This window comes from Anopheles darlingi, chromosome 3, assembly GCF_943734745.1.
Source record: "Anopheles darlingi chromosome 3, idAnoDarlMG_H_01, whole genome shotgun sequence".
NCBI classification, from domain to species: domain Eukaryota; kingdom Metazoa; phylum Arthropoda; class Insecta; order Diptera; family Culicidae; genus Anopheles; species Anopheles darlingi.
Genome location: NC_064875.1, coordinates 53,239,542 through 53,252,194, shown reverse-complemented (window position 1 = coordinate 53,252,194; position 12,653 = coordinate 53,239,542). Strand labels below are relative to the sequence as shown.

The 12,653-nt window shown below is 46.7% G+C and overlaps 3 protein-coding genes across 3 annotated transcripts; 1 reads left to right on the top strand and 2 right to left on the bottom strand.

Annotated features, from left to right (window-relative positions):
• Positions 1-344: 344 nt before the first annotated feature.
• Positions 345-2,395, bottom strand: LOC125956022 (serine protease easter-like). Its single transcript, XM_049687456.1, has 4 exons — positions 1,953-2,395; positions 1,360-1,852; positions 983-1,182; positions 345-915 (listed from the first exon to the last, which is right to left on the bottom strand). The coding sequence occupies exons 1-4, from the start codon at positions 2,014-2,016 to the stop codon at positions 497-499; spliced, it is 1,176 nt and encodes a 391-aa protein (XP_049543413.1). The 5' UTR covers positions 2,017-2,395; the 3' UTR covers positions 345-496.
• A 1,339-nt stretch (positions 2,396-3,734) lies between these two features.
• LOC125956025 (transmembrane protein 70 homolog, mitochondrial) lies at positions 3,735-4,694 on the bottom strand. The gene is made up of 2 exons (XM_049687459.1): positions 4,124-4,694; positions 3,735-4,057 (listed from the first exon to the last, which is right to left on the bottom strand). The coding sequence occupies exons 1-2, from the start codon at positions 4,610-4,612 to the stop codon at positions 3,839-3,841; spliced, it is 708 nt and encodes a 235-aa protein (XP_049543416.1). The 5' UTR covers positions 4,613-4,694; the 3' UTR covers positions 3,735-3,838.
• A 211-nt stretch (positions 4,695-4,905) lies between these two features.
• LOC125956017 (catalase-like) lies at positions 4,906-11,968 on the top strand. The gene is made up of 2 exons (XM_049687451.1): positions 4,906-5,110; positions 10,300-11,968. Exons 1-2 carry the CDS (start codon positions 5,057-5,059, stop codon positions 11,758-11,760), a joined length of 1,515 nt encoding a protein of 504 aa, XP_049543408.1. The 5' UTR covers positions 4,906-5,056; the 3' UTR covers positions 11,761-11,968.
• The last annotated feature ends 685 nt before the right edge of the window (positions 11,969-12,653 follow it).

Here is a 12,653-nt window from a genome sequence, read left to right as displayed (position 1 = left end):
ATGCGATTGGTTTCATTGCTTCATAAAAAAAGCGGAGGAAAAACACTTGATAGTACAGTTAAATTTGAAATGCAGAGTTGAATAACCTGAGCTGCATGCCACATTAGCATTACTATTATTATTCTTCAATAGCATTTCGGGACGACGCGAAGATGGTAGACCTGGCCTGAGGTGTTAATCAAATGTTTGCGCATTGCACATTTCTCTTTTCTCATATTCTCATTTTCCTTGTCGACCCTGTTGCAATTGAGTGTGAAATGTAAATGGAAATGAAATTGGAAATAGTTTCACGAACCAATCCATTGATTATGGACAACAAGTAATCTACAGTTAGAAAAAGGAGTTGTTTAAATCTGGACATGCATAGAAATCTTGGAATATATTTATTTTGAATAATTAACAATATTGTTATTTTATGTGTTCTAAAATTATTTTATTTTACACTAGTTCGTTGAAGATCTTCAGATTCATGTTTTATCGTGCGTTAAGCGTTTGTTCACGGTTGCATATTCTCCACTATCCAGTTCATGTAGCTTGATACTCGAGTGTAAATTCCCGGGACGCTTAGCTTTCCGCATGAATTCACTCCAGCCGATACCACTCCGTATTGGACGAATCGGGCACCCACGAGGTCTACGCTGAATCCCAAGGGTCCTCCTGAATCACCCTTGCAGGAGTCAACCTGCTCTTCGCCTCCAGCGCACATTTGATACTCCTCCGAAAGGTCTATTCTGAGCCCATTTTCTCTCATTTTTTGTTGGCATTCTGATACGGGTACATTCTTTAGTAGTGCCTGCAGCAAAATGTCGGACAGTGACTGCTCCTCAGTCGTACCCCAGCCTGTGAGGATGTATTTCGGTAGAATTTTTTTCCGAACATCCTCTCTGATCGGTAAGCAAATGGGTTTGATGGAATCTGCGATCGATATAAAGTTGTTTGTAAGCTCATTTGCGCTCAACAATCAGTTTGTGTTTTTACTTACCGCTATATGCGACTTCTTGTGCCATTCGAATCAAAGCTATATCATGCCGGAACCGAATCGGTCTGTTGTATTCGTTGTGTACAACCGTCGACTCTATGTCAACCTCTATCGGAGGATCAGCACATTCCGTTTCACCGTCCTTGTACACAATGCAATCAACATCTTTAGTTTTATCGTGTTCCCCTAAGCGGACTTTTGATCTGTTTTAAAAGAAAGAAAGAATGTAAAACATTGGAACGCATTGCAGTTGGTATTTCAATCGAGCCATTTTTATGATCTGATTGTATAATCATATTCTGGTTCTCACTACGTCATGCGATAACGAGTTATCTTACTAGAAGATCATATATTGAGCCTCAATACACTAGACTACTTACAGCTTCAAATTGCCCGGTGTTCGCACGCAGTGTGCTGCAGTCAATACGTAGCGGTTGTTGATCAGTGAACCTCCGCACCCATCCACTAGCTCACCGCTCCGCATGTAGCGCAGAAGCACCATCCACGGGTATTCGAAAACACGAGTCAGATTACCGCCTGCTATACGGTTGGTTGTGATCGTGCCACACTTTGTTGTAGGTAGTAGGGTCCAGTTCAATTCAGGACTCGTGTTGGACATGACGACGGGGACTTTAGTAGGAGCAGTCACGGGGGTTGTGGTTGTGGTTGGTGTTGGTGGATCGATTTCCGCAGGCTGGCAACATACGCTTCGCACTACATCGGGTAGTGTACAGGCAGCACGGTTGATATAGTTCTGTATCCCTTTGGAAGGAGGTGTAGGCGACATAACGATGTTATATATGTTCCGACAACGTTGGATTGGCACACAGAATCCTTCCTGGCGAGTAGGTGTGGTGCATGCTGGATCACTTTCTGTTACGATTCATTGGTGACATAGAAAACGAATTAGCGAAACTAGAATTTTCTACCAACATCCATGACGAGATGGAAATTCCAAGCGTCGGACACTCACGGGCTAAAATGCTCGACACACGGGCCACTATCAACAACACAATCGAGAGTCTTCCAAACGCCATTTTTGTAGTTACTTTGGACAAACGCACTTATGGGAATCTGCCTACGATTGGCCTTGATCCCCTTCCCGACGCTACTTCCAGTCAATGAGTCTCTATTGCGAGAAATACAAGCACCGCGTGATCGGATCAACGGCTCCAAGATCACTGCCGGCCAATGGGGAAATCAGGCGCTGTGGATCGGTCACTGTCGATCGAGATACCGCAGGCTTGCCCTGAAGGCCATTGTACGCACACAGGTTCGATTAGCGCACTGTGGGATGCCAAGATGGACAAACTAGCCCCACGATTGAATGTTCCGTTATTCCAGGCTCTTTTACTTTTATTCTTTGCTTATCACCCCCTCAAGTAACTATAGTATAGAATAGTGCAACCGTAGAGAAATGAAGATCGAACATTAAATCTATGGCTATGGCACATCAACGTATTTGAATACGATCGTCAGTGATCACTGCTCTCATCATCGCTCATCATATGATCACCTTAGCAGAGATGCTGGTGGCAAAGCTGTAACAAATACTATGGAAGCAGCAATACACGAGCCATCTCAGGAGGTTATCAAAGTTCCGAGAGATGACCTCTACCGAATGTGAACTTGATCGGCACGAGATCGCCCGAAGGAAGCTTCGTCCACAGTTCCTCGCGTCGCGTTGTTGAGCATCGAAAGATGGAATTTCTTGCCATGCCGTCCTTCGGAGAGGGGGTTCGATGCTTTTCAAATGGGGAATCCCGTCGATAGAGCCCGTCATGAGGTGTCATAATGTACACCTCGCAAAACCACTCGACCGGTTCTGGTAATTTTTGTTAGGTTTGGAAAAGACAGTGGAAGTACCAGCTACGCCAATCGATGGTATGATCTATTGATGAAGCAATAAATCCCCATATAGCGTTGAAGCATATATTACACGGATTATGCACAAAAAGCGTATCAATTCCTTTACGATTAATGGCAAATAAGTCAATTGTTTGAATTCAAATCTTTTGTATTTCATTCTCGAAAACATTTTCTAGTTATATTTTCTATGCCACCAAAGCTGACACGTTTTTATTCCGTAGATTAACAAAAAGTGAATATTATCTTTACTTTTTTTATGCTGATGGTATTTCAGTGAACATTTAATATTCATTGCATTCATTTTGTTGGCAGTGATTTATTGAAAAGCGTATGCTCGTAGTCGTTCCTCAGCTCCTGATAAAATAAAATTCAATCCAATTACTTGAACTTCGATACGTTAGGTAACTTATAGCTTAACTTTTATTTAAGTTCCATTCTAGTCGTGATCTACAACTAGATGTTTTCATCTGCCGTTTGGTAACAATTCTAAGTTTCTAATCTTCATTACCCTGTTGTTGGAACCGTTCGGTAGTATCATTTTCTTCTCATTTCATTTTGATTTCGTATTACACCTATTATTGATTCACGACGACTCCGACGATCTTTCCGAATTCCGAAATTTGATCTTCTGATTGGCAGCATATTGTCTTTCGACGTAGGTTCTCATCGTAGTCGCGTGGCGAATAGTTTTCAGTGGGAACGATTTTTTCTGCTTTTTCTATATAACATTTCTCTTTGTAGTACAAGTATTCAAAAATCACCATAAGCAGGAAGCCACAAAAGGAAGTTTTTTCGATTGACTAGTGCTCATACATACGACGATATTGTTTTTGATGTAAGATGATAACAATTTGAAAACATTGCATTCATAACCGTTGCGTTCCACTGTAATTAGGAGGCTTTTTTTTTAATTTGCTACCGATAGATTGTACAAAGAATAAGCACTTTTATCTTAAATTAAGATTTATTGCCTATTGCTAGTTCCGACAACTATCGATCCTTTCTCTTATGTTCCTCCTCACTTCCCGCTGATTGACGTGCTTCCTCAAACTTAAAGTCGATCGGCTTATCGTAACCCATAATTTTGATGTAATGCGTTGGATCGGGGAACATCTGCGGGTCGACGAACAGCGCTTTATTCTTCACGAGGAACGTTGTGAACAAACCTCCTACTTCCGGCACCACTACGTCCGCTAGCTTGAAATTAATCTAGAATGCAGAAGCAAAAGATGCAAGTCAGTCAAACGTATTCAGAGTTGGCCAGGATACATTTACCCTTTCTCGCCGCAGAAAGAACGTTATCGTCACAGCAGTGTACTGTTGTTCGGCCGGATCATAGTACAACTCCGTAACGTACCGCTTGGTGACCAGGTGCAATAGAATTGGCGTGACGAAGGTGAAGAACCCGGCAAAACCACAGACGGCCACTATCATCGGCGTTCCACCGATTTTATTCGCCTGTTCCAGCAGAACCGGCTGTGCAATGATACCGCCGATACTGGTAGCCAAGGAAAATACCTTCACCGCGCGTATCTGGGGCGTTAACGAGCCATAGTATACTCTATTTGCTGGTTCCACCGATGAATCCTGTCCTGTTGTTTGCGGGGGCTTCGAGCACAGCATGCGAATACTAATTTTGTTGATTCGCGATTGCTGTCCACTGGAGGTTGGGATTAGCTGTTGCCGCACCGACGAAGACCGTAGTGGCGGGAGTATTCGACAAGCGGACAGACATCGAGGAAATATGATCCTTAACGAGTGCATTATTTGCTACAGCACCACACTTTTACAATAATCGGTCGACAAAATCGGGATACCGGCGTACTGCGATCGATTCCGCGAGGTGCGAGGTGGGAATTGTATAACTGTTATACAGAGCTTGTATAACTGTCATACTGTTTGTTTTGGTTCCGTCATGTCGTTCTAGCAGATTTTTCTATAAAATCAACGTCAAAGTCGCGTGGAGGACAAATTGAAACCGCTCGAAATAATTATTTCAGGCAGTTTTTTTAGCGACCTGATTTGTTGTGCTCGAAATAATGGCTTTATAAATCGCGGTGTCTCCGGCCCTGAAACTCATTTTTGTTCGAATTTCCAGAAGTGGCTGGTTTCTGGTCATTTTGAGTATTCTCCGGTACGTTTGTGAGCACAAGAACCGTTTCCCATTCGTTTCCAGTGTCGTGAAGTGTGTACATTCCATCCCTCATCATGTCGCGCAATCCGGCCGAAAACCAGCTGAACCTTTACAAGGAATCGCAGAAGGTGAGCCCTCCCTGTTCCCCAAATAATATCGCGGTCGCGTTTTTTGACCTGCTGGACCCGCGGACTTTGGAAGCCACGGTCACGTTTACGGGACCGAACCACCATTTTCGATGCTTTGTCGATACGGTGGTCGAGCTTCGAAGTAAATTACGCAGCTTCTTTTTGAGGTTCCGAGATTAGAGATGATGTTAAATCACGCTGCTTGTGCGCGGTAGTGGCATTGGCATCAAAGCCTTGAACAGGTTAGAGAATGGAGCCTTCCATTAGGTGAACGCTGCGCTTAGCTAAAATACCGGACCGTGGCCGTTCATTTTATTCATTCAGAACGCCATCAAATGATGCAACATGCATCTTGGCAAAGAAATCCGGTGCACTTCGGACTTAGTTTGTGTAATTTCTGCCATCAGAATCCTCTTCAAAATAGAAACCACTCCCTGGGTCCCGCCCGGAGGTGCTGGAGGCGGATGTAAATGTTTGCTCAACCGCACTCCATATCGCTCCGTGTTCCGTCGCTAGTGATAAAACGGTAGATCGTGGGGTGGCAGCAGCATGATTTGCAAAAGGAGAGGCGCTTTACGACGATCAGAGGCGGATCGTGATGGACGAGCTATTTTCAATCGATCGAACCATTAGTGCAACAGGCAAAGGGGCCATTGCACTAGGCGGCGAGGGACCACGAGAGTGCGAATTATGGAGGCAGAACGGTGGTTATTGAATTGTAACCGTACAAGTCCGTCAGTGGGGGGAAATCCAGAGAAGGAAATTTGTTTGTTTAATTAGTGGCGATGATGATTCAATTATTAATGCTCTAACCTTCGCGTACACGGCGTTCTGGTCAGCAGGTAATTGGTACCCAGAACGTGTTGCTCGTTCTAACCGAACCATGAACACCATGCTATTGTTGGGTTTGCTGCAGAAAATTTGCGATCAAGCATTGGAAATTGCATTTAAAGAGCCGCAACATGAACTTGTACCGGTGATAATCAAATATCTACTCACAATATGGTTTGCTTACCCCAGGCGAATGATGCTTGGATAGGGGGGTTCGCCACTAGATGCAAAATCATTTACACCTGACTGGCTGTCTCGGCGCAGCAGATGCACTCAGCGTGTGCTCGGAGGACAAGGGTGACTGCAGTGTACCGTTGAATCATCGTAGTTGGTCACGCGAATCGTTAGCGCTCATTAGGGACACCCATTATACCGTATGTGCCCTTCAACTGCACCAAAGCACATTCCGCGTTCCGGTGTGGAAATCTCGAAATCATTTTCTAATACGCAGCTAATGATTGCAGTAGAATCGGTAGCTTGGCTTTTGTAATGGCTTGTGAGCGTTTCGTATTCCAAGGAGCAATCGATCATTGATTAACATTGAATATCGATTTTAGAAATTGGCTCTCTCTAGCTTCGAGCAATTTCCATGTTCAATTGTAACAGCAAGGTTCTATAGGAACTGTCAGCGATAGTATCCGTGTATTCCTGGATGAATTACAATCGATCCATTTGATGGACACCGGCGTAGAAACGTGTACATCAGTCTTATGCAACTCCGCACGCAAACGATCCACAATCGAACTCCTTACTTCATGAGAGCACTGTTAGAAGCCAAACCAACAAGATAGCCGCCGAAGATACTCGTCAAAGACGTTTGGGAGTCATGCGATATCTTATCTCCCTTGGGTACCTGGCGGTATCAAAGTCCCACCTCATTCCATCTATGCGTGACCATTGGCGCGCCTCTCGCGCTTGATTAGTGCCTACCCCCCTTCTACCCAGATAAGACTGCCGCTCGTACAGATCATTGCGTTTGCTCGTGTAAGCCAAACTATCCCAAATACGCCACACTCTCTCTGTTTCCAACCAGGGGGGTCTTGACGCAGCAAATTCATTGCTAGACCGGTTGATAAGCGGTGTGGTCCGGTTAATCGCCTGTGGACACTTCCCGATTCGTGCTAACACGACTGAAACCCGCACTGAGGGTCAATGGGGTCATGTACACAGTTGGTCAAACCTCAAACTTGCGGTCACCTTCGGTATTGGACAAGCTATTCTGTCACCGTTGGTACACTGTTTTTAAGTGCCTGCTTTGATGATGTGCAAAATATGGGAGATTGTGTACCCCTGCAAGAAAATGCGACATTATCCAAAATGGTTTAAAAATTGTGCCTCCACTTTGGCTGGCTTCCATCCATTCGCAACTAGCAGTGCATTCCACCATCTTGGCTGAGTTTTAAATGGTCGCCGCTTAGCTTAGCGAGGTCTGCTCAACAGTTTGCGAGACCGAGAAATCTGGACACGGTCTCCCCACGGCAGTGCCACGTTGCCATCGTGCTTCCGCCAGTCGAACGGAGACTTCCCGTACTGGTGCGATGAGCGCAGCCTGTTTTGCATTCGAGACGTTCCGTGGGTCGTGTGTCGCGGTTTTGTGCAAATTTACACACTACCATTCACTTTCCCCGTTAGCACACGCACTGTTGGATAGTTTTCTGTTTGGATGTTGTTCCTTGCCCCCTTGCGGTTTGCGATGCGTCAATGAGAATTTGAAGTAGCCGAGAGGCAGTTGCAAGTCATCGTGCTGATAGTGTGCTGGTCATGGAGAGCTTTTAGCATCGTTCGGCGGTTGGTTAGTTCCGTTCAACAATCAACACGGACGATAATTTGTGTCACCGCGCTATTACTATCAGTTGCATATTATCAAACCGGCCGGCCTACGAGCGACGGCAGAGTTTCAATCGCTTTAAAGGTCTGGTTTATGATGCACCGATGTGAAGGAAACATTACCGATGTTCTGGGTCAGAGCAATGTTATATGATGATAACAAAAAAAATGCGTTTCGAGCATTCACCTCTCAAGCGGATGCGGATCACAGAACAAAACACGGGAGGTATGGAACAAGGGTGCTGCGCGGTTTTACGTGAAAGTAGCTCGCTCTCTTCTGGCTTCAGCAGAGGAAATCGGTCTTGGAATTTAATGAAAAATATATATAATATTCCCCACCATACCGGGCAGAAGTAGAGTCAGGGAAGTGAAGAAAGATCATTAAAGCTGCAACCCACGGTTTGCTGAGAACCGGTGGCCGGTGACCGGTTTCGGTACATGCTGTGCTCGCGGACGTGATCTTTCGATACATCAGAAAACCGGTATGCTCGGTAGTTGATTTTTCCTTTACTTTTTCGCTTTCCTGTGTACAATGTTCGATCGAGCTTGGAGACTTACTGTTTGGCTCCAAAAGTATCAAATGGACACTCGTTACAGTTGGAATCGGTATGGTAATGTACAACTTTTGCACATAATACAATTCAAACAGTAAATTGATAGTGTTATGAAACAAGCGCTAAGAGATTAGGAACCAGAAAGTCGGATTTTAATCACCCAAAATGCAATACCGTTCTGGCCGGCTGTTAAAAATATTTTATTCTCTATTCCCAAGATAAGAGCACACGCGCAGACTCCTCCGGCGACCGTTATCTGGAAGCACCCGAACACTGGCCGCTGTTGTTGTTGACAAGGCTTATCTTCTGTTTCGTTGATACTCGCACCGTGTCCTATTATTTGGGGTGGAGTTCGCTTATTGGCGAAATGAGTGTGCATTTTATTTTTTATATTTTTGGCCGCGCGTGCGTGATAAGATTTGGGTTCGCTTTGACTTTAGGAACCTCTAGTCCGTGTTGTCCAGCCCGATAACTGCACAAAACCTCCGATTATGATAAGGGTAGGCGACAGAGCCTTGTCTAAATCGCTGCAATTTAGAAAATCTAGCACAGCACGTGCAGCATAGCGACTCCCTAACCTATAAGCTATATACTATAGCAACAGAACATCGGTTGCTCCGTCTGTGTAGCAAGATCGCGACGAATCGTTGAAGCATCCATCGAAATCAACCATCCTTGACGCGCGGGCTATGCTGTGAAGGATCTCGCTCGTACGTACGATGACTCTAGCGCGCAACATTCTCACTATTCGGCCTGATCGCACCCCTTGAGACATTGCGACTTACACTGAATTATTGCGCCTGTCATGAATCATCGGTACACAACTAATTGTGCACAAATTTGACCGCAGTAGAATCTGAACAAAGAATTCACGCTGCACTGAACCTTCCCTTGGTGTGGTGCTTGTGAACCGTGAAGGTGGCTCCAGTCGCGGTTTAGTCCCTGTCGTTTTGCTTGTTTCTATTTTTTTTATTTACTCGGCTCTCCATGCTCGCCAAGAGCACATTGCCTAGCGCATTCTAGTTCTTGATGGTCCGTGCAAGGCTAAACCTTCGATGAGAGCGTGAAATGTTGGTCAGCAAGCAGCCAGTAAGAAGATACACGAGAACCTGATGTATTATTTATTGCGCTTTACGTTAGTGTGGTTGCCTTTGGCGCCACAAATACAACCCACTGTTACTTAATGTTACTGGCAAACATCATTTTGCAAGTAAGTCTGGACCGGCTTTACACTGACTGACCGCAAGTCTGTTCGACACACCTTACAGCACCCCTTCCCCTACCACGAGCAATGTGTTGGTTGTGAGTACGCCATTAGCAATGAACTTGGGGCGAAGGTTGACTCGGGCACAGGGGTTGCAGCGATTACGATACCAAAATCCCTTCTGCTGTGTTTGCAATCGTTTTGAAAGTAAAGCTCTAAGGTTTTTCCTTTAAAAAAAACACCCTAAACCCATCCTACTAAGGTGATTTAAAGACTATTCTGCATACAGTCTCTTTTCTCCTTTCGAATCTTGATGACCCAATTGCCTGGACGACGGTTGGAATCGATGGGTACATCGATTTGTGCTTTTCACAAATGCTGGCCATACGCCGACACGACATGGTAGTTTAGGGACGGACACGGTCACGGCATGGCATGGCATAGCATAGCACGACATGGCGATGGTCATTCGAAAGTGCGAAACCTAGGGTTCCGCTGTGTGCGAGGCAGAGCGTGGCTGGATAAGATCGGCCATTGGCGTGAGCGTCGTATTAGTGGAAGGTTACACTTGGAAACGAGCTAGATTAAAAAAAAGAACTGGGTTATGTGTCCGGCTGCATTGCGGCTGGTGTGGTATAGGCTTGAGCGAAGAGGAGCGGTTTAAATGTCGTATAAATAAATCCTTGAAGTAGTGAAGTTTTTTGAGCGCTGAATGTGTTTTGTTGTTCCTGTTTTTCCCTCTTAACGCATCTTTTTATGGTTTATCTTTGTAGGAGACTGTAACGGTTACGGCGAGCCATGGTGCTCCGGTTGGCAACAAGTCGGCCACGCAGACGGCCGGCCCCCGTGGTCCCGTGTTGCTGCAGGATAGCCACCTGATCGACGAGCTGGCGCATTTTGAGCGCGAGCGCATCCCGGAGCGAGTCGTGCACGCCAAAGGTGCCGGTGCGTTCGGTTACTTCGAGGTAACGCACGACATCACCAAGTACTGTGCGGCCAAACTGTTCGAGAAGGTTGGCAAGAAGACGCCGCTCGCCGTGCGCTTCTCGACCGTCGGCGGCGAAAGTGGTTCCGCCGATACGGCGCGCGATCCGCGCGGATTCGCCGTCAAGTTCTACACGGACGATGGTATCTGGGATATGGTCGGCAACAACACGCCCATCTTCTTCATCCGTGATCCGGTGCTATTCCCGAGCTTCATCCACACCCAGAAGCGCAACCCGTCGACGCATCTGAAGGATCCGGACATGTTTTGGGACTTTATCTCGCTCCGCCCGGAAACAACACACCAGACCCTGTTCCTCTTCGCCGACCGTGGCATCCCCGACGGTTACCGCTTCATGAACGGTTACGGATCGCACACGTATAAGCTAGTTAACGCCGACGGCAAGCCGGTGTACTGCAAGTTCCACTTCAAGACCGACCAGGGCATTAAAAACATGGACCCAGTCCGAGCAGGTGAACTGTCTGGAACCGATCCGGACTACAGTATCCGGGATCTATACAACGCAATCGCGAAGAAGGAATTCCCCAGCTGGTCGCTCAAAGTGCAGATCATGACGTACGAGCAGGCCGAAAAGGTTCCGTACAATCCGTTCGATTTGACCAAGGTGTGGCCGCAAAGCGATTTCCCGCTGATACCGGTTGGCCGTATGGTGCTTGACCGTAACCCCAGCAACTACTTTGCCGAGGTGGAACAGGCGGCGTTCGCACCGTCGCACCTGGTGCCCGGTATCGAACCATCGCCCGATAAGATGCTGCAGGCCCGTCTGTTCGCGTATGCCGACACGCACCGTCATCGCGTCGGTGCCAACTATCTGATGCTGCCGGTCAACTGCCCGTACCGCGTCGCAACGCGCAACTACCAGCGAGATGGGCCGATGAACAGCACCGACAACCAGGGTGGTGCCCCGAACTACTTCCCCAACTCGTTCAGCGGACCGCAGGAGTGTCCGTTTGCGCGTAAACTGCAGAACCCACCGATGCCAGCCCCCGGCAATATCGATCGTTACGATAGTAGCGATGATGACAACTTCTCGCAGGCGACTGTCTTCTATCGCCGCGTGCTGGACGATGGTGGCCGACGCCGGCTGGTCAACAACATCATTGACCATCTGCGAAATGCCTCGCCTTTCCTGCAGGAACGCGCTGTTAAGAACTTTGCCATGGTCGATGCCGACTTCGGGCGTCAGCTGGTGGAGGGACTGAAGCTGAAGCATGCCGCCAACCTGTAATGTGGTTTTTTTTCAGCATCCGGTTCGCTTCCAACATTCTCTGACGTCTTTCGAGCAAAAGATGAATCTATAGCGCTCTGTTTGTCTTCGGTTTTGTTATTATCTATATCGTTTAGCCTCTACCCCGTTATTGTTTCCGTTTCCTGTTCCTTTTGTTTCTATGGGGCTTCATCGTAGGCAGACGACCATTCGAACACAATAAAACATTAAACAGCACGGGATGATGGAGAATTATATTTACATTCCCGCAGGATTTTGTTAATTTTGTGAGTTCTTGTAAATAAAAATCGTGTTCGGCAATTTATCCGTTATTTGAGTCGGTTTCAAACTCCTCCGTTAAACATCCCTTTGCAGTGCTGCCAGTTGTAGGGGAATGGCTGCTCAACTGAACTGGCTGAACGGGCGCTCTACGTGTAGTCACTGCTGCAGCTTTAACGTTTTTTTTAAACAGCACGCCGAACGAACCCCGTCTCGATTGCTGCTATTTATTGTAAAAATTGTCTTTTTATGGTTTCCATTCGATTTGAGAGTAAAAGCAAATTTGAAGAAAAAATCGCACCTTTATCGACCGCCACCAGCAGTAAACGCTCAACAAAAAACGGCGACACAACGCACGCGCCATGCGAGAGGACGCCTTTGTGTGCATATGTATGGCGTGTTGCGACGCGCCAGCATAGATCGCAGCAGCCGCCGCCGTTCATTGAGCTTCATCTCTTCGAGGCGATTGATAAAGGCATTTAGGGGATCGTTAATGGTAACCGGCGGCAACGGCGTCGTCGTCGTCGTCGTCATCGTCATCCAACGAAGCCAAGCGCGATCCCGCTTCAAAATTGTTCTCGAAGATCGCGTTCCGAACGGCCCCGATGAGGACAGAAGGCCGACCGGATTCCACG